Source organism: Mesoplodon densirostris, chromosome 18 (assembly GCF_025265405.1).
Source record: "Mesoplodon densirostris isolate mMesDen1 chromosome 18, mMesDen1 primary haplotype, whole genome shotgun sequence".
Classification (NCBI taxonomy): Eukaryota; Metazoa; Chordata; class Mammalia; order Artiodactyla; family Ziphiidae; genus Mesoplodon; species Mesoplodon densirostris.
In genome coordinates, this window is record NC_082678.1 from 50402572 (window position 1) to 50429403 (window position 26832).

Consider the following 26832-nt stretch of genomic DNA (forward strand, 5'->3'; position numbering starts at 1 on the left):
TTTTTTAACATCTTTATTGGAGAATAATTGCTTTACAGTGGTGTGTTAGTTTCTACTGTATAACAAAGTGAATCAGCTATAGGTATGCATATATCCTCATATCCCCTCCCTCTTGCGTCTCCCTCCCACCCTCCCTATCCCATAGCCATTGTATTAACTTTAGCTATCTGGAGGGTTGCTTTTGCCTTGCTGCCTGGCCCATGGAGAATTGTGGAATCAATTGCCAGCTCCTCCCTCACTTGCTCTTATGGGTGTTGGTAGCAGAGTCCCCACACAAATCCTCCTTCCTAGTCTCTCCTACCCAGTCCCCTCCTTCCAGTCCCCACATCACCTCCCTGGCTCAGACTTGCCTGCACTGCTACTGCTGAACCTGCCAGCACCTTCCTGCCTGCACTGTCCCCCCGCTCCCTTCTAACCTGCACTTGCCTCCCGCTCAGCTCTCCACTTGAATTAACCACTTGAAGCTTCTCAGCCTGGCATCCCGCATCTTCCACAAGCCAGTCCAGACCTCGCTATCCACTCTTTCCCAATCCAGCCACAGTAGGAGCTCTGCCCGGACCTTCACCCGCTTCTTTCCACCCTTTGCTACAGTCCCTCCTTGGGAGCTCTGCCCTGGTTGGTTTCAGGGCCAAACTAACTGGGTTCCAATCCTGTTCTGCCACTCACTGGCTGTGTGACCTTGGCCAAGCTGCTTGGGGTTTTGAGGCTCAGCTTCCTTCTGTATAAAAAGAGACTAATAATACCCACTTCACAGGGGTATAAAGTGCCAGATGCACAACGTTCCTCAGCAGGGCTGTTACGTCTAAATTCTACTATTATAGGCTCAAATCCTAGCCTCTTTCTGTGAAGCCTTCCTTGACCCCTCCTCTGATCTGTTCCTCCTCTGAACCTCCAGGACGATTCCACTCGATAATTAGTCATGCATGTTGTGACTCCCCTTGACTGTGACCTTCAGCAGTTATTTACATCCATCTTGCTGTGTAACTTTGCACGTGTCTCTGACTGGTCTTTGCACCTCAGCTGCAGGCAGGGCAGAGATGCTGAGCTTTGCAGGAAGAGGACACACAGTCCTGCTCTTAACTTAGTGCTTTGCATGGAATAGGAGCTCGACTCATCTATGATGATTTAATTTAGTGTTGATATCTTCAGACCAGAATTAGGAGTGGCCAGAAAGGGCTTTGCCTGAGGCATGTCAGCAAACCAGAGGAGATGGACATTCCCCTGTCTCCCTCTACAACTTGGGGCAATTTTAACAATACTTAACAGCTAAGAAAGTTCTTTCCAAAGTCTAATTGGAGTCCTGCTTGCTGCAGTGGAAGCTGTTCTCCTTGGACCTCAGGGTATTGGTGTCTTGGTCCTGAGTAGCGGGGGACCATTTGCCTTTTGGGTTATGCTAATAAGCTTGGATTCTATTCCTTAGGCCAAAGTTCAGCAAACTGTAGTCCTTGGGCCAAATCTGGCCCACCATATGTTTGGTTTTATTTTTTTAATAAATTTATTTATTTTATTTATTTATTTTTGGCTGTGTTGGGTCTTCGTTGCTGCTTGCGGGCTTTCTCTAATTGCAGCAAGTGGGGGTTACTCTTCCTTGCAGTGTGCGGGCTTCTCATTGTGGTGGCTTCTCTTGTTGCAGAGCACGAGCTCTAGGCGCGTGGGCTTCAGTAGCTGCGGCGCACGGGCTCAGTACTTGTGGCTCACGGGCTCTAGAGTGCAGGCTCAGTAGTTGTAGCACATGGGCTTAGTTGCTCCAAGGCATGTGGGATCTTCCCAGACCAGGGCTCGAACCCGTGTCTCCTGCATTGTCAGGTGGATTCTTAACCGCTGCGCCACCAGGGAAGCCTCCACCATCTGTTTTTATAAATAAATTTTTGTTGGAACACAGCCATGCTCATTCATTTGTGTATTGTCTATGGCTGCTTTTGTGCTACAGTCATAGAAATGAGTAGTTGAGACACGTGCAAATCCTAAAATATTTACTATCAGATGCTTTACATGATCTCCCAAGGAGCGGGTGTAGGATCCTAAGAGCAGAAGGTGGAGGAAGAAATCCTAGGAAGCACCAACACTGAAGGGCAAACAGAGGAAATAGGTCCAGCAAAGAGATTTAGAAGAGGTTCCAGGGGCCAAGCTGAGAAGAAAAGGCAGGTCAAATAGGCAGTAGTCAGCAAGCCTGAGAGGCAGTCCCTAGCATTAGCAATTGGTAGGTCATGGCTTGGGTGACCAATTTGTCCTATTTCGCTTGGAACTTTCTGTTTTAGCACTGAAAATCCCACATCCTGGGAATGCCCTCAGTGTTGGCACTGACAGCTGGTGACTCTACTGCTGTCCTCACCAAGAATGATGTCAAGAAAAGTTTAGCTTGCAAAGTAACTAACTTCTGGAAACATTATTTTCCCAATGAGCTGATAAACCTATGTCCTAGCTGGATCCTCTCTGAATCACTCCAAGCGTAATAACAACATGAAGCCCTCTCTTTGTACAGCCCTTGACCATTATGCAACCTCATTCCATCCTTACACAACCCTGTGAGGTAGGAGTTCATAGCCCTAATTTTATAAGAATGGAAACTGAGAGGTTAAGTGATTTGACTAAGCTCTCATGACAAGTAAGTAGCAAAGAGAGGCTCAACTTCAAGCCTTATATCTCCAGAAGCACATGCTCCAGCTGCCTCCACAGTTCTGCTTGTGTATGTCTATAGTCTAGGATGCTGGGCTTGAGGCTGGTGGGATTGTGGCTCATTGTAGAGTCAGGCAGAGCCCGTGAGATTCTTGGGAGCATGGAAGGAGTCCCACAACTATGTGCAGATCAGTACAGAGGGAGTTAAGGCTGCAGGTTCAGACAAAGGCCGACATATAAACTGAAGCCGTCAAAATTTTGTAAGAGGGGCCGTATTCTATGCAATAGGTGGGCTCTTTTTATTTTTTGGCTGCACTGTGTGACTTGCAGGATCTTAGTTTCCTGACCAGGGATTGAACCTGGGCCCCAGTAGTGAAAGCACCAAGTCCTAACCACTGGACTGCCAGGGAATTCCCAATAGCTGGGCTCTTAAAGATATTTTTTTATTGTGGTAAAATATGCATAACATAACATTTACCATTTTTACCATTTTAACCATTAAGTGTACAATTCAGTGGCATTAACTACATTCACAACGTTTTACAAGCATCACCGCCATCCATTTCCATTACTTTTTCATCATCCGCAACAGAAACTCTGTACCCATTAAACAATAACTCCCCATTTCCTCCTCCCCCTAGACGCTGGTAATCTCTATTCTACTTTCTGCCTCTATGAGTTTGCATATTCTAGATACCTCATGTAACTGGAATCATACAGCATTCGTCCTTCTGTAACCGGCTTCCTTCACTTAGTGTAATGTCCTCAAGGTTCAATCATATTGTAGCATGTGTCAGAGTTTCCTTCCTTTTTATGGCTGAATAATATTCCATTGTATAAATGCTACATTTTGTTTTTTCATTCATCTGTTGCTGGATGGGCTCTTTTCATATTCTTACACTTCTAATAAAGATAATCATATATTTCTGATGTTTTTAAGTGTCATTTTAGAGTCAACAAGATACTATATGCCTCCTGAAGAAAAAAGACCATGCCACCTATGAAGTATCCTTCCCCCCAAAATAAAACTCAAATTTGCTCAAGCCTCTAGATCTATTTACCAATTTATAGGAAATACAGAGGCCAGAGTATCATATTAAACTACCCCATGGGGATGCAATCAACAAAGTCCAGATTGTGGAAAATCTGTAGGATAAATGACCTAGTCTCTCCCACAAATGAGTTGTGAGGGAAAAAAGGAAGAGATAGAAGAGAAACCTGTAGGTTAAAAGATAGTTAAAAGTTACATCCTGCAAATATTCTTGCTATTCTGATTTTATAATAATCAGAGCAGGCTAAGAATTTGCTACACTAAGACCATGCATGTGTCCCCAGACCTAGTTCTTTCCCTAGGTCTGGTTTTATAAATGCTGGTGATAAATCAAGCCTGATTTATATAATGCATCTTATGTGGGAAATGTCTGTGACTCTAGGTATCTGATCAACCTCGAGAAATTACAGCACAACTAGTGTAATAACTTTTGAAGATAACTATTGCTAATTTGATGATTACCAGTTGCCATTAAATGAATTGTAAAAAAAAAAAAAAAGTCGACTAACTGCAACATGTGAATCTTGATTCAAACAAACAAGCAATTAAAAAAAACTTTATGAAGATAATTGGAAGTTTGAACATTGATGATTTGATGATATTAGGGAATTATTATTTAAAACCTTTAGGTGTGACAATGGTATGTGGTGGTGTTTAAAAAATAATCCTTATCTTTTAGACATACACACCAAAATGTTTTCAGATGAAGTGATACGATATCTGGGATTTGTTTTAAAGTTACAGTTATGGGGGGAGTATAGTTGAAACAAGATTTCCAGGAGTTGATTGAAGCTGTGTGATGGGTACTCAGGGGTTTGTTATATTATTTCTTTTATTTTGTCTGTGTTTGAACTTTCCCAAGTTAAACTTTTTTATGTCATTTCAGAGACAGGCTCCTTTTTTTCGGCTGATATTCGGCAGGTACTCTCTTCTAAGAATTTAGCTTCAAGTTTCCTAGAGAGGGTTCTGCACCCACACTGCAAGTGTCTATGCAGAGGAATAAAGGATCTTCTGTTAATGCATTTTGAGGAATAATATTCAACATGTGCTCTTGTCACCTGAACATCACTTGCTATCACACAGATATGCAATTCTGTGAGCTTAAAAAAAAAAAACTGGCTTGCTTATTTGCGATCCTTTCTGGAGTGTCATATTGTGGTAGCTTACTGTGTGATGAGTATCATCATGCTTTACCTGTGCCATTTCTTCTAAGCCTCACAATAACTCTATGACTTACACTTTATTATCAGCCTCCATTTCACAGATGAGGAGAGTCAGAGAGATTAATAAGGGCTAACATTTATTAACCACTTACTACCTGTCAAGTACTAGGCTAATTGCTTTAAATGAATTTGCTTGTTTTATCCTCACTCTTATGAGGTAGGCACTATTATTATCCCCATTTTATAGATGAGGCAACTGAGGCTTAGAGAGGCTAAGGAACTTGCCAGCAGCTGCTAGACCACATGTCCTCTCAAGCCGTGTGGCCCCAAAGTCCATGCTCCTTTCACTCTGCCCAGGACACAGCCCAGCAGAGTGACTCAGAGCAAGCAATCCGGGCTCTGCTATTTATTAGCCGTGTGGCCTTGGGCAAATTATTTCATCTTCCTCAGCCTGGTTTCTAATCTGCAAAATGGGGATAAGAACATCACCTCCCTAATAGGTGAGGATGAGGACTAAATGGGACAATGCCGGCCAAGGGGTTAGCTTAACGCTGACCCATAGTGGAGGCTCAGTTGCTGTAAGGGATATTTATTATTACCAGCCTTCTCCCTTAGGGGCTTCTCGACTTGAGTCAGATTGCTTTAGGAGCTTACAAATTTTCTGGAAAAACTGGCCTTTCCGTGGTCATCTGGGCTATTTTATGTGGACACTGCTGTGATGTTTTTCTTTGAGGAGTGCATGGGGCTTTACTTTTACTTTTACTTAGAGCCAGGGCAGGGATTATTCTGACCTTTGAGAAGTAAAAGATTAAAAAACAAGTGACCATGAGCCAGAGTCACTGTGGGCGTTGCTCTGGTGTTTCATTCTTGCCGGGTTTCTGAAATTGGTTCCCGGTTCAGGCTAGAGGAGCTCTTAGGAACACCGTGTGCTACCCCCGAGTGCCCTGATGTGGACGCACATAAATAACACAGATGTTAATATGTCTCTTCATTCATTGCCATGGTACAGGGGAAAGAACATGGGCTTTGAGTCTTGGGGACCTCAGTTTGAATCCTCACGCCACTTGCAGGCTGTGTTTCCATAGCTGTGAGTTGGGAAATTTATGAAAACAAAGCTAACAATTATAGAATGCTTACTGTATGCTGGGAACTGTTCTTTTTACATATTAACTCATTGAATTGTTAAAAAGTTAATAAACTTTATTTTTTAAAGCAATATTAGGTTCATAGCAAAATTGAGCTAAAAGTACAGAGTTTCCACATACCCTCTTCACCCTCCCCACCACCAGCCTTCCCTGCTATGAACATCCCACACCACAGTGGTGTATTTGTTACACCTGATGAACCTACACTGACACATCATCATCACCCAAAGTCTGCAGTTTACATTAGGGTTCACTCTTGGTGTTGTACATTCTGTGGGTTTGGATAAATGTATAACGACATGCATCCATCATTGTAGTATCATATAGAGTAGTTTCACTGTCCTAAAAATCCTCTGTGCTCCGCTTATTCATCCCTCCCTTATCCCAGTCCTGACAACAGCTGATCTTTTTATTGTCTCCATAGTTTTACCTTTTCCAGGATGTCACAGAGTTGGAATCATATAGCCCTGTCAGATTGATTTCTTTCACTTAGTAATAAGCATTTGTTTCCTCTGTGTCTTTTCATGGCTTGATAGCTGGTTTCTGAATAATAATCCATTGTCTGGATGTACCACAGTTTAACCATTCAGCTACTGAAGGACATCTTGGTTGCTTATAAGTTTTAGCAATTATAAATAAAGCTGTTATATCCATGTGCAGGTTTTTGTGTGGATATAAGTTTTCAACTCCATTGGGTAAAGAACAAGGAGGACAATTGCTGGGTCATATGGGAAGAGTGTGTTTAGTTGTATAAGAAACTGCCAAACTGCATTATCAGAAAATCCACAAAAAACAAATGCTGGAGAAGGTGTGGAGAAAAGGGAACCCTTCTTGCACTGTTGGTGGGAATGTAAATTGATACAGCCACTATAGAGAACAGTATGGAGGTTCCTTAAAAAACTAAAAATAGAACTACCATATGACCCAGCAATCCCACTACTGGGCATATACCCAGAGAAAACCATAATTCAAAAAGACACATGCACCCTGATATTCATTGCAGCACTATTTACAATAGCCAGGACACGGAAGCAACCTAAATGCCCATTGACAGATGAATGGATAAAGAAGTTGTGGTACATATATACAATGGAATATTACTCAGCCTTAAAAAGGAACAAAATTGGGTCATTTGTAGAGGCATGGATGGACCTAGAGACTGTCATACAGAGTGAAGTAAGTCAGAAAGAGAAAAACAAGTATCACATATTAACATATATATGTGGAACCTAGAAAAATGGTACAGATGGACCGGTTTGCAGGGCAGAAAGTGAGACACAGATGTAGAGAACAAACATATGGACACCAAGGGGGGAAAGAGGGGCGGGGGGTGGGGGGGGTGGGATGAATTGGGAGATTGGGATTGACATGTACACACTAATATGTATAACACAGATAACTAATAAGAACCTGCTATATAAAAAATAAATTAATTAAATTAAAAGAAAAACCCCAAACTGCCAAACTGTCTTCCACAGTGGCTGTGCCATTGTGCGTTCCCACCAGCAACGAATGAGCGTTCCTGTTGCCCCACATTCCCACCAGCATTTGGTGTTGCCAGTGTTCTGGAGTTTGGCCTTTCTATTAGGTGTGTAATAGTACCTCGTTGTTTTAATTTGCAATTCTCTATGACACATGATGTAGAGTATTTTTTCAAATGCTTATTTGCCATCTGTATATCTTCTTTGGTGAAGTGACTGTTCAGGTCTTCGGCCCATTTTTAAATCAGATTGTTTGTTTTCTTATTGATGCTTTTTAAGAGTTCTTTTTTTATTTTGGATAACATTTCTTTATTAGACGTGTCTTTTGCAAATATTTTCTCCCAGTCTGTGGCCTGTCGTCTCGTTCTCTTGACATTGTCCTTTACGGAGCAGAAGTTTTTAATTTTAATGAGGTCCAGCTTACCAGTTCTTTCTTTTATAAATGTCCTTGGTGTTGAATGCAAAAAATCATTGCCGTAGCCAAGGTCATCTAGGTTTCCTCCTATGGTATCGTCTAGCAGTTTTGTGTATTTGTCTTTTACATTTAGGTCTATGAGTCATTTTAATTTTTGTGAAGGGTGTAAGGTCTGTGTTTAGACTCTCTCTTTTTGCCTGTGGTTGTCCAGCTGTTCCAGCAACATTTGTTGAAAACACTAAACTCATTTGATTTTCAAAATAAACTTTGAGGCAGGCATTATTAGCCCACTTTTTCAGGTAAAGAAACTGAGGCACAGAGAGGTTTTGTGAGTCACCCAGAGTAACAGCTAGACTTGACCGAGCTGGAATTTGAACCCAGGCAACCTGGCTCCCGAGTCCGCGCACTCAATCCCTATCTATAAAAATAATGTCTCCCTCAGGGACTTCACTGGTGGTCCGATGGTTAAGACTTCGCCTTCCAATGCAGGGGTGCGGGTTTGATCCATGGTCGGGGAGCTAAGATCCCACATGCCTCGTGGCCAAAAAACCAAAAAATATAAAACAGAAGCAATATTGTAACAAATTCAATAAAGGCTTTAAAAATGGTCCACATCAAAAAAATCTTTTAAAAAATGTCTCCCTCATACGTTTGTTGTGAGGAATAGAGATAGTGTCCAGCACCTAGTAGCTGCTCAGAAAGCAATAGTGATAGTCATTGTCCTACTTAGCTTCCAAGGTTCCGCTCAAATGTCATGTCCTCAGAGCAGCTTTCTTTCATTCCTCCAGCCAAATACGCCATCCATCTCATCATCCAAGGGATGACAGTGTGGTGAATCCCACTGCAGTCAAATTTCACTACCAGCCCCCGCTCTCACCATGTGAGTTCCCTGGAGAGAGGCTCCAGGTCTGATAGCTCTATGTCCCTCAGAGTCTGCTGCACTTGGCACTTAGCAGGATCTCAGTAAAAGTGTGCTGCATTGAGTTTGGGTTACATGCTATTCCTTTATCCAAAATGCACACTCTGGGTTTGGTCTATTCCTCAGGATATCTCAGTTCTTACTCAGCTCTTAGCTCCTGAGCCCCCTTGCTTGAACCTTCCCTGGTCTGTCAGGCTGGGCCACCCCTGCCAGAAGTTCCTGGTTGGGCTGTTTATGGAGGCAGCTGCCCTTGTCTGCTACACCCTTTTACCTGCACCACCCCACTCAGTTTCTTCCACGTTCTGGGGTACCTCCCTTCAGTATGGACACTGTCCGTAGAAATGCCCACCTCTCTCTCTCAGCTCAAGGCATAGCACCTATCTTGGAGGTCTGGTCTCTAAATGTCTCTGGCCTCTTCCAGAAAGTCTAAAATTCCTTCTCAATGGGTAGAGCAGCTCACCCGACATTGATAGGACATGAGGACCCAGGGGCAGACCTCATTCCAAAGAGCTTCTGAAAGCTGTTAATCTTGGCATTGCTGGACTCCTTTGGGGAGTGAGTGCCATTTATGGCTATGACTCCCGGGCCTTGGCTCATCCCTTAGGCAGCTCCACCTGAGGCAGGGCTCTCTCAGGCCAAGCCACCAGGAGGCTGTGTCCACCTTGGGGAGTACATTCTTCCAGTGCCACCTTGGGCACGGCTGGCAGTGCCTGCTTTGGACTAGGCCATCTGGCATCCTCCAGCAGCACCCTATGTCTGTCTCTGCAGAGCCACCCTGGGAAGATGTGGCCCGCGAGGCTCAGTTGTTCTCTCTGGACAGCACTGTCCTGGGCAGCACCCTCTTGGACACAGCCAGCACAGTCCACCAGTGCCTGCCGAGGACAGAGCCTGTTCTATACATTCAGCATGACCCCGGGGCCTGCCCTGGGCACGCTCAGCAGCCCCCAGTGCCCAGTGCAGACAGGACCCCCAGGCAGGGCCTCTCGGACCCGGACCGAGGCCTCCAGGGCAACTCCCGGTGCCCGCCTGGCCCGCTCTGGAGGCGCGCCCAGGCGCTGCCAGGAAGGCCGGCCGTTTATCCCCGGAGCCGCCAGCAGGGAGCTCCCTTTCGGCTCGGCTCGTGCGGCCGCGGGGGGCGGCGCTGCGCTGCGCCGTGCTGAGCTCCTGCCCGGACCGGGCCGGGGCCGCTGGATGCCGCGTCTCCGCTCCTGCTGCCTGCCGGGCGGGCTCCGGCGGCCGGTGAGTGCGGGGCGGCGGGGGTGGCCGCTCGTTAGCGGGCCGGGCCCGGGGGGGGTGGGTGGGGGGGGCGGCGGGGCGGGCTCGGGCCGGGAAGGCGGGCGGGCGGCGGGGCCCGCCGGCTCCTCCTCCTCCCCTGTGCCCTGGAAGCGGCGGCCCGGACTCCCGGCTCCGGTCCCTGGCCGTGCCGCGCAGCTCGGCGCCGGGACGCGGGGCCGACCGGGAGGGGGGCGGGAGGGCGAGCTTCGGCCCCTTTTGCCATCTCGAGGGGCGGGGGGAGGCCGGACAGGGTGGCCTTCAGTTTGGGGGGGGTGTTCGGGGCTCGGGGGAGCCCAGGTGGCCCCGAGCTGCGGGGTGGAGGCTGCAGCCCGGGGGGTAGGGGGCTTCTCGAGGCCAGGCCCAGGCCCCCCCAGACAGACTGACGGACCGAGGCTCTGAGGAAGGCAGCGGGGAAGGCGAGCACCTCCACCGAGTCCTTTATCCCTCCCAGCGGCCTTCACCCTTTCATTGCCAGGCCGACACCGGACTCCTCTCAAAGGAGCAGCTGCCAGACAGCTGGCAAAACAATGGAGACCCTGCTTCCCTGGGCCCCCTCCCCTTGGGACAGAAGACGGGGGTCGGGTGGGTGAACGGTAGGCTTTGGGGATTAGGGCGTGCCAGCTGTCCCCTGCGAATGGCTGCTCACCTCACCTCTCCCTGCCAAGGGGTGGGGTGCGTGTGGGAACGTTGGACTGCCTGCCCCAGGCCTCTGGGAGAGACTGCCCTGATGCCCCGCCCTGCGAACCTGTCATGCCAGTTGCTTCGCCAATGGGAAGGGGAGATGGTAAGGTTCGCTGCCCCCCACCCCCTTGTTGGGGGTGCCGCTGGTACCAAGCCTGGTGAGGAGTGGGTCCTGTTCCTGGCTGAGATAAGGCCTGCAGGGACACACCGCACATTGGAGCTTTGTTTGGGGGTAGGGGTGCAGTGGGGGATGGGGGTGTCACCCTGTTGCAAGGCATGTGTGTCCTGCTGATTAGTTGGAAAGGCTGCCGGCCAGAATGAGCTGGCGGGGAGGGTGAGGATGGGGGAGGCTGCCAGTTCGTTTTTTAAGCGGTACTCCTTTTGCCTGGTCCCTTGGCCAATGGGGCATGTGTTTGGCAGTGTCCTCATGGCTTGTGTTCATGTAGGGAGGCCTGGGATGGTGCTTCCTGGGAAGAGCTTTCCTGCCTAGGGCCTTCCTGCCCTCAGATGGTCCCCCCAAATCATGGAATTGGATTCCCTCCCCTCTTCACCTTGCCGATGATTTATGTAGGTTCGTTTCGTCTTTTGGAGTGCCTAGCATGTCTGTGGCTGAGGAGGCCTAGTATATCCCCCTATGAAGAGCGAACGGTGCCGAGTGTGTATGCACTGCGGCCATGCTGGAAGGGACTGAAGGTTGTCCAGGTGATTAAGAGCAAGAACACCTTAGCAAGACTTTGAACCTAGAGGTTCAAGCTGCCTTTCCATGTGCTTACCAGGTCTGGAGCCCTTTTCTTGGGCAGGTTGGTATCCTGTTGTCATGGCAACGGAGTTGGCCTTGCCTCATGTTCCCCACCCTATGAACTCAGGGGCTACTTTCTAGTTGGAGATATTGAAAGTTGCTCTCTCGAGGTCTCTGGTTTCCGGACAGGCCTCACTGGCTCTTTGTCAGTGGCTTGCCACCTCCTCAGCTTCCCCTCTGTCCTTTTGTGATGAGGACTTTCCAGGAAACATCCTCCTGGTTGCTGGACATGACTGGTTATATATAGCTTTGGGTGGAGGTGTGCTTGTACATTTGGGGTTGGGAACACTGGAGTTGGGGCCTCAATTCCAGGAAGATGATGGGGGAAGCTATTGTGTTGGGGGGTTAGGGGAATGAGAAGTGTCACAGGTGGGAGTGGAGGGTGGGTGAGGAAGCAGTAGAATGCTGATGATCACTTCCTGTGGGAGCTTTGAGCTTTGGACAGTCGATGACCTGGCACCTGGCAGCTCTGAATATCTAGTTTGTTTACTCCTGTCTGCTGGCCTGACTCAGGTGCCAGGGTGTGTGCCCGAGGGCTTCCTCTCATGATCCAGGCTCTCCTCAGAAAACTTCAGGTGGATTGTGCCCTTCCTGACTCCTGCCTGGTCCCTCAACCTCACTGCCTGGCAGTCTGGGCAGCCAGCCTGTTGCCTGGAGCCCGCTTCACTGGCCTAGCTTGAGGCTGCTCATTGAGGGGTGCATGTGTCTTCAGAAGCTGGGCCTGAAAACTCCAGGGTCCCCCAGTGGCAGGTACTTGAAGGTGGACTGGGAGGGGCAGAAGTGGAGCTTGTGTGAAAGGGAGAATCCACCCTCTTAGGTGGAGCAGGGAGTTGTTGGAACTCAGGAAGGCTTGATTCAGACTTGCTGTGTCACAGGTCTCCAGGGCAGCAGGGCTGTTCTTACTCCTTCTCAACCAGAGGTCTGTCCCCAGCCAGACCTCTCTCACCTGGAGTGGATACCACAGACTGGGGCCAGAGCATCCATGTGAGCAGGGTCCTGTTGGTGGCCCTGAGCCCCAGGCCTTGTCCTAGGCCTCTCCTGGGTGTGGTGGGTAAAGCTGAGGGGCTCTGGCCTGATATAGTTTAAAGGTTTGAGGGGTTGGGAGGGCCCAGCCCACCCTGTGCTATGATTAACAGGTTTCCCCAGGACTTGGGTTGGGGGCTTGATGGAGCTTTTAAGTTCTGCTTTGGGTCAGGCCCCGGGGTTCTTTAAGATCTGCTCACTGCACCTCACCCCCCATCACCATTTTCTGAGGCAGCCTGAATTAGAGGGTGGGGTGGTGCAGTAGTGGGAACTGGATTGGGAAAGGTGGGGAGCAGACTTGGAAACCCCCGCACCCTCCGCCCCTCACTTTCCTGCCCTTTCTCTTGAGGTAGGAATTGTGTGGCTTGTAAATTATCCACATTCCCTTGACATTTCAAATAGTTTACAGTCAGGCCGCAGTTTAAATTGTGGACTGATGACTTTACAGGGCCCAGGGCCCTTTCTCGCAGCCAGGTACTTTATAGTCACTTACAAGGAATTATTTTTGTTATTCTCTAGTATTCAGAGATGTTGGATAATGGGCTGTAGGTCACACAGCAAATCAGAGGGAGAGCGGGATTAGAACCTCAAGTTTGTGGTTGAGCAGAATACCTCTTCAGCGAAGCCCAAGTCTGAAGTCTCAGGCCCATGGAGATTTTAGAGTTGAAAAAGCCGAGGTCTAGAGAGAGGACGGGACTTGCTCAAGGTCACACAGGAGGTGGGGTGTTGGAGTGTTAGCGCCCAGCGGGCCGCGGCAGGCCCTGCGGGGGGCCAAGGAGGTGCATCTGGAAGAGCCGCCGCCGGGGACCTGGCCGGGCTGCTGGCACGTCTCCCGCTCCCGTTTCTCCCGGGGCCTGCGGGATTGTTGCGTTCCAGGGGAGACGGTATCGCAGCGGAGGCGCCGCGGGGCTGCGTCTGCGCCGGCCCGGCTGCCTGGAGGTGCCGAGGGCCGATGGTTCCCGGCGCTGCGGCGGGCAGGGCAGGGAGCCGGCGGCCGAGCGGCCGGGCCGGCTGATGTCATGTGAGAAGCGTGCAGACGGAGTGAGTGAGCACACCTGGAGCCAGAGAAGCTCCATGTGACCTGGCAGTGAGTCATGGGCCGCGGTGGGGCTCAGCAGGACCGCCGGCAAAAAGCTCCACGGCGGCGGCGACAGGCGTCACCCTGCGCTGCCCGGGCCGGGCGAGCCCCGCTGGGCCACTCGTGCAATTCCTCGGTCCGGGCGGGCGAGCGCCCCATCAAGGCCTCGGGGCGGTAGGAAACGGCCGCTCAGGGAGGTCAGAGGCCAAGGGAGAGAGGCCGGCTCTCTTGGGAAAGTATTTCCTTTGTATTTATTTATGAGTGTGGTCGAGGGTGGGAGGACTGGCCGTTTTAAGTATACACCCACAGCAGCCAAGTCTGGGCGCCCTTGTCTTGGGATTCTAATGTTATAGTTTCCATTTCCTGGGGTTTCTACTTTGCCAGCTGCAGGGTGACCCATTTAAATCTGTCCCCGCTTAAAGCCACAAGACACTAGTGAGATCTATTTTAACCAAGTCCCCCAAGTCACGGAAACATTTTCAAAGCATGAGATGGCCAGCTTTGAACTTGTCGTTGCAAACCCGTTTACAGCTTTAATGCCAAATGGATTGCTTATGACTTTGTCACACCTTCCTTTTTTCTTCTTTGATCTTTAAAATCACAAAAGTAACATGATAAAAAAAAGGTTTTATCTGTAGCAAGTCTACGAGGTAGAAAGCTGAAGTGTTACCCCTCTTTGCCATTATTCCACAGAGAAAAATCACTGATATATTTGTGTAACGGATCTTTCCAGACTATTTTTTAAAAGCTTGTTATGAATATTTTATATATTATGTATTTATAGTTTAATACTTATATATTATATAAATAGAATTTTATATAAATTTTCTTTCTGTGGGAAATAAAGGGCATGAAGAAAAGTAGAAGAAAAATTATACATAATCCCACTATCTAAAGCCCCCAGGCTTAAGTGTACACACACACATACCCCTACCAGCTAAATATTCTCACTGTCAATAAATTTTAAAATGTAGACAAAACACAAGTCTGCTTTGACCCTTCCAAAATCCTTGTCTCTTCCCCAGAACATACATTTTTCTATGCATATGCAAATATTATACATAATGTGCATGTATATGTATGTACACATATACGTAGTTTAAACAATTTTAGTAAAAATTGTATACTATCTGGCAACTTTGTTTTTTCACTTAACAACATAGTATAGAATCTTTCCAGGTCAGTATACACAAATCTACCTCATACTTTTTTTTTTTTTTTTTTTTTTTTTTTGCGGTACGCAGGCCTCTCTCTGTTGTGGCCTCTCCCGTTGCGGAGCACAGGCTCCGGATGCGCAGGCTCCGGACACGCAGGCTCAGGGGCCATGGCTCACGGGCCCAGCCGCTCCACGGCATGTGGGATCTTCCCAGACTGGGGCACGAACCCGTGTCCCCTGCCTCGGCAGGAGGACTTTCAACCACTGCGCCACCAGAGAAGCCCTACCTCATTCTTTTAAGTAACTGCTAAGTTCTATAATTTAGCCACTCCCCTAGTGATGGACTTTTATAGAGACAGAATTTTGCTATTATGAAATAGCAAAGATTAGCTATGTTTATTGTGTGAATGTATCTATAGATGTCCTATAAATGGAATGGCCCTGTCAAAGAATATGTACCTTTAAATATTTTCGTAGATACCACACACTTGCCCTCCTTTTATCAACTTATATTCCCAGCAACATATTTGGGACACCCTTCTTCTCATCTTCTGATTGATGTTAGCTTGGTAGTTTTTACTAAACTGCTAAGTGAACTCAGTATACCTCTGTTTTATTTCACACAGCTGTGACTATTACTCAGGCTGAATACCTGTTCATGTTTGTTGGCCATTTGTATTTCTGCATCTATGAATTGCCTCTCCTTATCTTGGCAGTAGTTATATGGGGCCTCTGGACTCGAGCCAGTGTGATCCAGCTTGGCCGTGTGCTAACTGGATTGCCTTCACTTCTTTGGGCTTTACTTTCCATATACAAAGGTTCTGTAGAGCATTAAGATTGTATGTCTAGACTTATTTTAGTCATATGTGTGCTGATAGTCATTTGTGTACTTTATTATCCTCTCTACCATCCCATTAAATGGCATGAATGTGCCTTGCTACCACTGGGTACCATTCTTGAGGACTTAGTCTGGTCTAGGCATTATATGAAGGGCATATATACATATTTCATTTAATTCCAATGCCTTATGTGGTAGGTACTATTATTTCCATTTAAAAAATGGGAAAATAGAGGCACAGAGACTTTAAGTGACTTGCCCAAGATTGCATCGCTGTTAACCTGAATTTGTTTTCAGCTTTGTTACCTGTCATCTGAAGCCTAAACTCTTTCATGGGTTTTATTTATCTTTATATCCCCTACATTTAGTAGGTGCTTGATAAATACATACTTTTCCCAACATTTTGTCACAAGGCTCTGCAAACATTTAGAAAAGTTAGAGAGTTTTACAGTGAACACCCCATCTCCTAGACTCTACAGTGAACATTTTACTATCCTTGTTTATCACATCTTTATCCCTTGATCCAACCCTCAAGGCATCTTATATTTTTGATGCATCTCAGAGTAAATTTCAGACACCAATATACGTTGCCCCCAATACGTTAGCATACATATCATTAACTAGAGTTCGATATTTGTTTACCGTTCTTTTCTTCTTTTGAGTGAATATTTCATACAATGAAATGCACTAATCTTATGTGCACTATTTGATGACAATTGACAAAATGTATACATCTGTCAACCCAAACCCTTATCAAGATATGTAACATGAACATTACCCCGGAAAGTTCCCTCATGCCCTTTCTCAGGTAATCCCCACTCCCACTCCACCCCCACTTCCCAGAGGTAACCACTGTTCTGATTTTTTTTCACCATGGGTTACTTTTGCCTATACTAGAAATGCATATGAAAAGTACCATACCAGTATGTCGAAGTCTTCTTTTACAGTCACTTAACAGATGTTTTTGAGATTCATCCCTATTGTGTGTATCAGTAGTAGTTTCCTTTTTATTGCTGAGTAGTATTCCATGATATGAATATGTAAATTGTTTCTCCTGTTGATGAATTGATAGTTGCATACTTGAATTGAAAGGTCCTTGCCCTCAAAATGCTTTCTGTCTTAAAGTACTAAAGCAGCTGAGTTGACTGATTCAGTGGTACTTTGCTTTGATTTGGGGGATAGTAGGGTCAAGATGATTTAGATACGTACCCTAATTTACACACAGACCTTCCCTCCGCTTAAAATTAGGAAAGGCCTCCTGGAGTAGGGTGAGGGGTGAAAGGCAGAGAAGGAGGTCAGAAAAACTGTAAGGTCACCTTCGGTGGGGGGGGTAAGAGACGAAGGGGAGGCAGGTAGAAACTGCAGCTTGGAATGGGGGTGGGGAGGTAGTGATTGCTGCTGGAGATTTTGGACCTAAGGACAGGAGATGCGGGAAAGTCCAAGGTCCACAGGAGGTTGACAGAGCCCAGGTCTCTGGCGAATTGGGCTCTGAGATGCATAGGAGCAGCTGCAGCTATACTGCAGGTCTGACCCTGGAGGGGGAGGTTGCAGGTAGCTCTAGACGTGTGACACAGGAGAGAACCCAGGCCACGGCCAGGCCTGGCAATTGTAGGGACAACAGTGGGGAAGGGGTACCTTGTGAGCTGTGTAGATAACATTGGCAGGACAGGGCTGATGAGGGAAGGGCTGAAATGGACCTAGTCTCAAAGGCCTCAGGGTTGGGATGAGAGGGGTGACTTTGGCAGAAAGTTAATAAATAACCTATGTCCACAAGAGACTTAAATATTTGGAATTTTATAGCTAGAAGAGACCTAGATCATCTAGTCCAACCTTGAGCAAAGTGACAGGCTCAAGGTCCCCTAGCGATTTGTTGGCAGATCCGGGCCTAGATACCAGATCTTCTAACATTTCCTGCCAGCACTATCCCCCTGTGCTGCTGCTGTGACTGTTGTTTCTGCCTGATGCAATGACAGTGAGGGACAAGCTTTTGCCAAGACAGCCCAAAGATTCTAGAATTCTGGGGGCTGTTTTCCGTTGATACTGCTCAGATGTCTAGTCCCCAGCAAAGAGCCAGCACTGGGTAAGGATTGCAGAGTGAGAATTGGAGACCATAAAATGTGTCTTGGTGGGATAGCATTGTAGGCGGTTTGGTTCTCTGTGGTTGGGCTGAGGCTGAGATATTGGTTTGTTCCCTCTAAGTCCCCAAGATGGGTTTCTTTCTTCATTTCCCCGACATGTCCCCCTGGAGCCATCTTCTAAACTAGCCTTTTAAGAGAGTGCAGGTAGTGATGGATGAGAGGTAAGGTGAGCAGTGACCAACCAAAGATCCTGCATCCTAGCATATGGTAGGTCTGTCCATATCCCCATCAGCGTTCAGGAGGAGAGGGAGAGACCCCCTATATCAAAGTAGAGCCCTGAAGAGAGGATGCCTGTTGCTGGGCCCCCCTTCACCCTGAATCAGTCCAGGCTCAGCTAGCCGAGGCTGTCCCTGGCTTTGCTCTTCTCGGGCCCTAGATTTCCTGTCTTCCCACTCCCAGGTACTGTGCTTGGAACACTAAGATCTAAAAAGTTCAGAGGGAACTTTGTTTTACCAGGTAGGAATGGAGGTCAGAGGGGGAGAGGGATGCCTGCTAGGTCCACAGGGAACCAGTGACTGGGACAGATCTCCCACCTCTTTGGATATGCTCTATAACTCAAGAGTTCTCTAGAACTGCACTGCCCAATCCAGTAGCCGCAAGCACAGGACTGTTGAATACTTGAAATGTGGTTTGTCTGAATTGAGATGTGCTCTAATTGTTAAATGTGCACTGGATTTTGAAGACTTAATACGGAAAAGAGAATGTAACATATCTTAATATTTTTTACATAGTTACATGTTGAGATGACAATATTTTGGATATCTACATTAATAAAGTATATTGTTAAAGTTAATTTTAACCGTTTCTTTTTATCTTTTTTAATATGGCTGCTAGAAAGTTTACAATTCCACATATGACTTGAATTATATTTCTTGTGGACAGCGCTGCTCTAGAAAGGATACTCTGATCTCTCAGGGGCCACGTGGGTCAGGGTGCTGGGCAGGGGGAAAGCAGTTAGCCAGTACCCCGGGGCCCTTGGGCGCTTCTGGCCTTGATGCCTTCCTAGGCATTGTACCTGGGTTGGGGGTCCTTCTCAGTAGAATTGGGGGGCCTGGAAGGCCCTGCTTGGTTGTGGCAGTGGGGTACACAGAAAGAAAAGGCCTCTCCAGGGCTTGGAAAGAGCTCGCTGCTGCAAGGGGTAAGCTTGTAGGTCTTGTGTCTAGAACTCAAGAGCGGGAGGCCTTCATGGAGAAAGAAAAAAGTACATTTAATTTCTAATTAGGTGGTACAACCTCCTTCTTGTTCCCTGCTGGTTAGAACAAGGAAGGCTCTCTCAACTCCACCCCACCAGGTTTTTCTCCATCCTGTCCCCAGATGGGTGTGCCTAGGGGTGGGAGTAGGTTGGCGCCCTAGGCGCATAAGTCCTGGAGCTGGGGTTTTCTCTCAGGCTGCCACGACTTTCTTCCTGAGGCTATATTTAGGTGTTGGTCTGGGGAAAAGGATGTGAGCTTTTCAGGATCCTGTTTATCCAGCAGACCCCACGCCCACCCCCACCTTGCAGCTGTCTGTCCTCTATTCAGTCTGGAACTTCCCCTTACCTCCCTCCCTGCTTCACTTTGGGCGCGCAGGCCCTAGAAAGAAAACAACATTTGCCATTGAATCCTGCGGTCACTGCCTACTAGCTGTGTGACAACTAACATATACTTAATTTTCTGAGCCCTGTTTTCTCATTTGTAAAGTAGAGATGATGATAACTACCTTGCAGGGATGCTGTGAGGTTCAAATGAGATAGTGTGTGTAAAGTGCCTGGAATTATGCCTGGCGAGTGGCAGTCATTAAATAAGTGTTGGTTCTTTGAGATCTTCTGTCAGGCAGTGGCTAAGGCTGCTGCTCTAGGGGTAGCAGGTTTAGGAAAGAGCCCAGTAGCATGTGATGCCTGTTGCCTTAATGGACATTGGCTATGGGGAGGTGATGGTGCACAGAGTCCATTTCCTTTTTGCTTTGTGTTTGAATCTTTTTTTTTAATATTTATCTATCTATTTATTTTATTTTGGGCTGTGTTGGGTCTTAGTTGTGGCACGCAGGCTTCTCTCTAGTTGTGTCGTGTGGGCTCAGTAGTTGCGGTGCACGGGCTTAGTTGCCCTGCAGTGTGTGATCTTAGTTCACCGACCGAACCCGCGTCCCCTGCATTGGAAGGTGGATTCTTTTTTTTTAATTAAAAAAAAATTATTTATTTTATTTACTTAATTTTAGCTGTGTTGGGTCTTCGTTGCTGTGCGCGGGCTTTTCTTCTCTAGTTGCGGTGAGCGGGGACTACTCTTCGTTGTGGTGTGTGGGCTTCTCACTGCAGTGGCTTTTCTTTTTTTTTTTTTTAGTATTTTTATTTACTTATCTGGTTGTGCCTGGTCTTAGTTGTGGCAGGCAGGCTCCTTTGTTGCGGCTCGCGTGGTGGCTTCTCTTGTGGAGCACGGGCTCTAGGCGCGTGGGCTCTAGAACGCAGGCTCAGTCGTTGTGGCACACGGGCTTCGTTGCATGTGGGATCTTCCCAGACCAGGGCTCGAACCCGTGTCCCCTGCATTGGCAGGTGGATTCTTAACCACTGCACCACCAGGGAAGCCCCGGAAGGCGGATTCTTAACCACTGCACCACCAGGGAAGTCCCTTGCTTTTGAATCTTAAGTCAGATCCCAAGTTGGCTTGATAGCATCCTCTAACCAGGAGGTTAGATCTCCCAGATGCCACCACCATGCACACCTAAGCTTGGGTCTTTCAGGGATTACAGGAAATGAGAGAGTTTGGAGTCTGGGCTTTTATAAGCTGATCTAAACCTCGTTTCCCTATTTGTAAAATGGGGGGAATGACGGACCTACCCATAGCAGTGTTGTGAAGATCGCCTTAACTGAGACAGTACTGTGTAAAACGGAGCACCTGGCACATAGCTGGCGCTCAGTGAGGGAAGGCTGTGCTCATTAGCTGGCCGTGTCTGGATTGGAGACACAGAAAGAGGCTCTGCTCGAATAACCTTTCTCTCTGTTTCTGTTTGCAGCAGCAAGGTGGGGCACGAAGGCCCTGTGCTGAGCACCCGTAATCCTCTGGGGGGCCACCCCTAAAAATAGCACCCCACCATGTTTAACCTAATGAAGAAAGACAAGGACAAGGATGGCACGCGGAAGGAGAAGAAGGAGAAAAAGGAGAAGAAGGAGCGGATGTCAGCAGCGGAGCTGCGGAGCCTGGAAGAGATGAGCCTGAGGCGTGGCTTCTTCAACCTGAACCGCTCCTCCAAGCGTGACTCGAAGGCACGCTTGGAAATCTCCAACCCCATCCCCATCAAGGTGGCCAGCAGCTCCGACCTGCACCTGACTGACATCGACTCCGACAGCAACAGGGGCAGTGTCATCCTGGACTCGGGCCACCTGAGCACAGCCAGCTCCAGCGATGACCTCAAGGGTGAGGAAGGCAGCTTACGGGGCTCGGTGCTGCAGCGGGCAGCCAAGTTCGGCTCCCTGGCCAAGCAGAACTCACAGATGATTGTCAAGCGCTTCTCCTTCTCCCAGCGCAGCCGAGATGAGAGCGCCTCAGAAACCTCCACCCCCTCAGAGCACTCTGCCGCCCCGTCTCCACAGGTGGAGGTGAGGACCCTAGAGGGACAGCTGATGCAGCATCCCGGCCCAGGCATCCCTCGACCAGGACCTCGGTCCCGAGCCCCTGAGCTGGTGACTAAAAGGTTCCCGGCTGACCTGCGCTTGCCCCCCGTGGTGCCCCCGCTACCCCCTGCGCTCCGGGAACTGGAACTGCAGCGACGGCCCACGGGGGACTTTGGCTTCTCCCTGCGACGCACAACCATGCTGGATCGGGGCCCTGAAGGCCAGGTCTATCGGAGGGTGGTTCACTTTGCTGAGCCCGGTGCAGGCACCAAGGACCTGGCCCTGGGGCTGGTGCCGGGTGATCGTCTGGTGGAGATTAATGGGCACAATGTGGAGAGCAAGTCCAGGGATGAGATTGTGGAGATGATCCGGCAGTCTGGGGACAGCGTGCAGCTCAAGGTGCAGCCCATCCCGGAGCTCAGCGAGCTGAGTCGGAGCTGGCTGCGGAGCGGCGAGGGACCCCGCAGGGAGCCAGCCCATGTGAGTGTTGGCCTGGGCAGCCGGGGGTAAGCAGGGATTGGGGATGTTGGCATCTCCTGCGACTGTACCTGGGTGGATGATTGGGGTACCCGGGAGCTACCATCAGAGCCTAGCGAGAGTGTGACCGGTGAAGCCGTGCCACTCCTTAGGCTCCGGGACGACTTACCTGGCCTGTGGGGAGGAGTGACCTCAGAAGGTGTGATACACAGCGAGACAAGCTTTATGATACCCTGGTAGGCTAATATGTCCTGAGCCCTAAATTGGGGCACGGGGGCTAACATGCGCCACTTCCAGATATGAGACACTCTGGGCTACTACTAGTCCAGACTGGTATCTGGACTAAAATATAGGATTTCCATTATTTAGATATAGGAGGTGAAAAAAAGAGAAATTATTTTAAATCAGGGCTTACATTGGTAGCTCCTGGGGAGATGACCTCAGGCCTCCTTTTACCCCTGAGTGACTGAGGAGCTGAATACCAGGTAAGGTTGCAGAGATAATCAGTGGCCAGATCATCGAAGACCTTGTAAATAATGGTAGGAGTTCAGATTTTATCCCAGTGAAATGGGACCATTGTAGGGTGTTCAGCAGGGGAGTGACTGGATCTGATTTATAAAGATCACTCAGGCTCCAAGAGTCTTTATTATCTCTTAGAAGAAGAAAAAGCACGGCCCTGGAAAGGCAAAAGGGATCAAGCCTACAGAGATAGTATGAGCTGACTGTCCCTGAGATCCCAACTCTTATCCTGCCCACACAGAACAGCAGTGGAAGGGGGTGACATAGGAGCAGAAGAGATTGAGATTAGATGTATGAGCAGGTCTCTAAGGGGATTGAGATCTCTAACCCCAGGGGACTTTTTTTTTTTTTTTTTTTTTTTTTTGCGGTACGCGGGCCTCTCACTGTTGTGGCCTCTCCCGCTGTGGAGCACAGGCTCCAGACGCGTAGGCTCAGCGGCCATGGCTCACGGGCCCAGCCGCTCCGCGGCATGTGGGATCTTCCCGGACCGGGGCACGAACCCGTGTCCCCTGCATCGGCAGGCGGACTCTCAACCACTGCGCCACCAGGGAAGCCCCCAGGGGACTTTTGATAGGGTGGCTACATATCAGTTTGGAATGTTCTGCCTAGAGACAGTCCCGGAGGGACAAGTTGGCCTCTAGCCATCCCTTTCTCCTGGCTGTGGGTTTTAGGATCGTTTGGATCTGGTCCCTGCAGCCTGACCACTGCATAGCCTGGCCAGGACCTTTCAGCACTAAGTGACCGGCCAGATGTGTCAAAGTCAGAAGTGGGAGGAAATGCTAAGGAAGCAAGCAGAGTCCTGGTCCTAGCTTTCTCCTGGGGAGGGGAAGTGGAAGCTCAGATGGCTGTTCAGCCTGCTAGCATCTCGGGCCAGGAGGGCCTGGGAGCGGCAGGGTTAGGCTCTGGCAGGAAGCACTGGAGCTGGGTTCCCGACCTTCCTTTACCCTGGGACTGGTGGGGTCAGGCAGCCTTGCTAGTCAGGAAAGGGTAGTCAGTGGAAGGGAGCCTGTCGTGGAATCCAGGGGAAGACCTGGACTCATTTATTCCGGAAACACACATCAGGCACCTACTATGTGTTAGCCATCAGGCTAGACTGAACTCAGGGAACTGCAGCTTAGAGGGAGTAGTCTTTATTTGAGAACCAAAAATCATACCATGTTGCCATGTCTGTCTGCTTTCTACCAGGCTAACATTGCATTTAACAGGTGGAACTCTCTTCTTCTTTTTTTTTTTTTTTTTTTTTTTGCGGTATGCGGGCCTCTCACTGTTGTGGCCTCCCCCGTTGCGGAGCACAGGCTCCGGACGCGCAGGCTCAGCGGCCATGGCTCACGGGCCCAGCCGCTCCGCGGCATGTGGGATCCTCCCAGACCGGGGCACGAACCCGTATCCCCTGCATCGGCAGGCGGACTCTCAACCACTGCGCCACCAGGGAGGCCCTCTCTTCTTCTTAAAGAATGAATCTCCCCTGGGGGATTGTTGCCAGCTCCCTGTTGAACCACAGCACAGGCCTTTGTGGGGCCCTGGGCCTGGCATCTCGGATGCTGTTTAGTTTTGTCTTTATAGCACAGGGATCATCCTGGTATCTCATATTTCCCAGCCACTCTCCCTTCCCAGCTAGCTGCTGCTTCCTCATCCCTGGGGAAGTGGATGGCTTAGCTTTGGAGGCCCTGGTGGATTCCACATGACAACAGGTATCCCTGAAATGCTGGCTTGTTCTCGCCCCTGTGGGGCAGACCCAGCTGGTGGCCAGAGGACGTTTTCGTCCACCTGGGGGATCGGGCAGGGGACATAGTAGAAAGCCCCATCCTCATGAGTCTCCTAGAGCCCTCCGACAGGTTAAGAGAAGCCCTGTATCTTTTCCTACCTGGGTAGGTGGTGGGGACTCAGGCCACAGCAGAGGGGAGCGGAGGGGAGCCCAGCATTCCAGCTTCCTGGGACAGACCCCGGAGCTGGTGTGGGAGTGCTGAAGCCTCTTCTGCGGCTCTCATCCTCTATCTCCTCCTCTTCCTCCCACTCCTACTCCTGCTCCTTTTCTTGGCAGCAGTTCTAATCCCAGTTCCACGCCAAGAAAAGAGTCTTCCCGCCTCCTCCAGGCTGCTGGGTGGGGTACCGTGACAACTCCAGCCCCACGGGTACAGCTCCTGGCGGCCACCCTGCCCATCAGGCCATCCATCAACTGTGTCCACACGTTGCCTGTCCCCAGGGAGCTCTGAGGGAGCTGGCTAGCCATCTGTTCTCTTTCGGCACACAGATGGGGGCCAGGCCCCATGGCTTTTTCCATGGCCTCTTCAGAAGGCCCCAGGGAGAGACAGCCCCTTGGGTTTCCTTCTTACGTGGTGTGTGTCCAGAATGCTTGGCTCACACCTTCTTCGTGTATCCCTGTAGCTGCTAGACAGGGTTCCACTGGGAGCAGGCGTGACCTACGGTAGTAAGATAGACTTGAGGCCTGATGGGAACCACTCAGCTGGCCTGAGAGAAGCAACTCTTCTGCGTCTTTTCTTCCGCTCACCTATCTATTAAACAAACATTTGTTGAGCACTTTCTGTGTGCTAGGTCCTGGGGTCCAGCAGTGAGCAGCACATAACCCCAGCCCCAAGGAACTCATAGTGTGGTGGGAGGGATGGTCAAGTGGCAGACAAGGACAATGCCATTCGAGAAGCTCAGTGACAGGGGCCAGGACACGGCCCTAGGGAGCACAGAAGAGAGACTTCTAGTACCGCCTTGGGAATGAGTCAGGGAGGACTGACATCTGGGTGGGAGATGAGTGTCAGGGAGGCAAGAGGAGGAAGAGGAAGGCTGTAAGACACATGTCAAGGTCTAGAGGTTGGAGGGAATGACACATCTGGGGAATACGACTGGGGAATAGTGTGGGGACATTATTGAGAGAAGCAGCAGGAGAAGCAAGCAGGGGCAGGTCACGAAGTCCCTTGTGAGTCACGCTAGGGAATGTGAACTTTAACCCAAGGACATTGACGCAATTAAATTAGGGAGCGATGGGAACAGGTTTTCGAAAATCTCTCTGACTGCTTATGGAGAATGCTTTCAGGTGCAGCAAGGATAGCAGTGAGGGAGCTGTTGTAATCTCAGTAGGATGGGTGGAGGCCTGAACTTGGGTAGAAGCAGTGCAGATGGAGAGATGTATCAGACGGGAGCAACTGAGGTAGGCTCTGTGGTCTTTTTTATTTTATTTCAGCTTTTTTAAAATTAAAATATAGTTGATTTACAATGTTGTGTTACTTTCTGGTGTACAGCAAAGTGATTCAGTTTTATATATGTATATAAAAAAATATATATTTTTTCAGATTCTTTTCCATTATAGGTCATTACAAGATATTGAATATAGTTCCTTGTGCTATATAGTAGGACCTTGTTGTTTATCTATTTTATATATAGTAGTTTGTATCTGCTAATCCCAAACTCCTAATTTATCCTTCTCCCTCCCATTTCTCCTTTGGTAACCGTAAGTTTGTTTTCTATGTCTGTGAGTCTATTTCTGTTCTTTTTTTAAAATTAATTAATTAATTTATTATTATTATTATTATTTTTTGGCTGTGTCGGGTCTCCATTGCTGCACACGGGCTTTCTCTAGTTGTGACGAGCGGGGGCTACTCTTTGTTGCGGTGCGCCGGCTTCTCATTGAGGTGGCTTCTCTTGTGGAGCACGGGCTCTAGGTGCACGGGCTTCAGTAGTTGTGGCACATGGGCTCAGTAGTTGTGGCTCACGGGCTCTACAGCGCAGGCTCAGTAGTTGTGGTGCACGGCTTAGTTGCTCCACGGCATGTGGGATCTTCCCGGACCAGGGCTCGAACCCGTATCCCCTGCATTGGCAGGCGGATTCTTAACCACTGTGCCACCAGGGAAGTCCCAGTTTCTGTTCTGTAAATAAGTTCATTTGTATCATTTTTTTAATATTCCACATATAAGTGATAGCATAGGATATTTGTCTTTCTCTGACTTACTTCACTTAGTATGATAATCTCTGGGTCCATCCATGTTGCTGCAAATGGCATTATTTCATTCTTTTTTATGGCTGAGTAATATTCCACTGTGTATATATACCACATCTTCTTTATCCATTCATCTGTCCAGGTCTTGGCTATTGCAAATACTGCTGCTATGAACACTGGGGTGCACTGTAGTCTTGTTGATTGGTTGGTGTGGGAGAAGGAAGAGAAGAGGGGTCAAGCGTGACTGCCAGGTTTAGGAGAAGATGCTACCTTCTTTCCTTGGCTCCTCAGGGAAGATGTTCTAGGGACATCTGTTTTGGGATCAATTACCCTTAAGTTTTCTAAAGGCAAAGAGTTCCTTGAGTTGGGGAGATTGAGGGAGGTGTTGGTAACGATGAGGATCTTAAAACCCCAGTTGGTTCAGAATTCCTTCCTCCAGGTCCATGAGTCTGAGTGGGAAAGTCAGTAACCATTAAGAAGGAGTAGACGCCTGGCCGGGACTAGGACCTGGGAGAGGGGAGAGCGGTCC

General features: G+C 48.7%; 1 protein-coding gene and 1 non-coding gene across 10 annotated transcripts in view; both read left to right on the forward strand.

Annotated features, from left to right (window-relative positions):
* Positions 1-3866: 3866 nt before the first annotated feature.
* Positions 3867-3998, forward strand: LOC132479434 (small nucleolar RNA SNORA72). Its single transcript, XR_009530549.1, has one exon. It is a non-coding gene; the product is annotated as a small nucleolar RNA SNORA72 (small nucleolar RNA).
* Positions 3999-9926: 5928 nt separating this feature from the next.
* Positions 9927-26832, forward strand: part of MYO18A (myosin XVIIIA) — a 96127-nt gene continuing 79221 nt past the window's right edge. For 7 of the 9 annotated variants that reach the window (XM_060082193.1, XM_060082200.1, XM_060082197.1 and 4 more), the window contains exons 1-2: positions 9927-10029; positions 20764-21841. In XM_060082193.1, the coding sequence (XP_059938176.1) occupies positions 20843-21841 (999 nt within the window). In that variant the 5' untranslated portion in view covers positions 9927-10029; positions 20764-20842. Of the gene's footprint in view, positions 10030-10416; positions 10850-13587; positions 13610-20763; positions 21842-26832 lie in introns of those variants that run through there. The other 2 variants (XM_060082194.1, XM_060082195.1) reach the window with 2 other exon arrangements.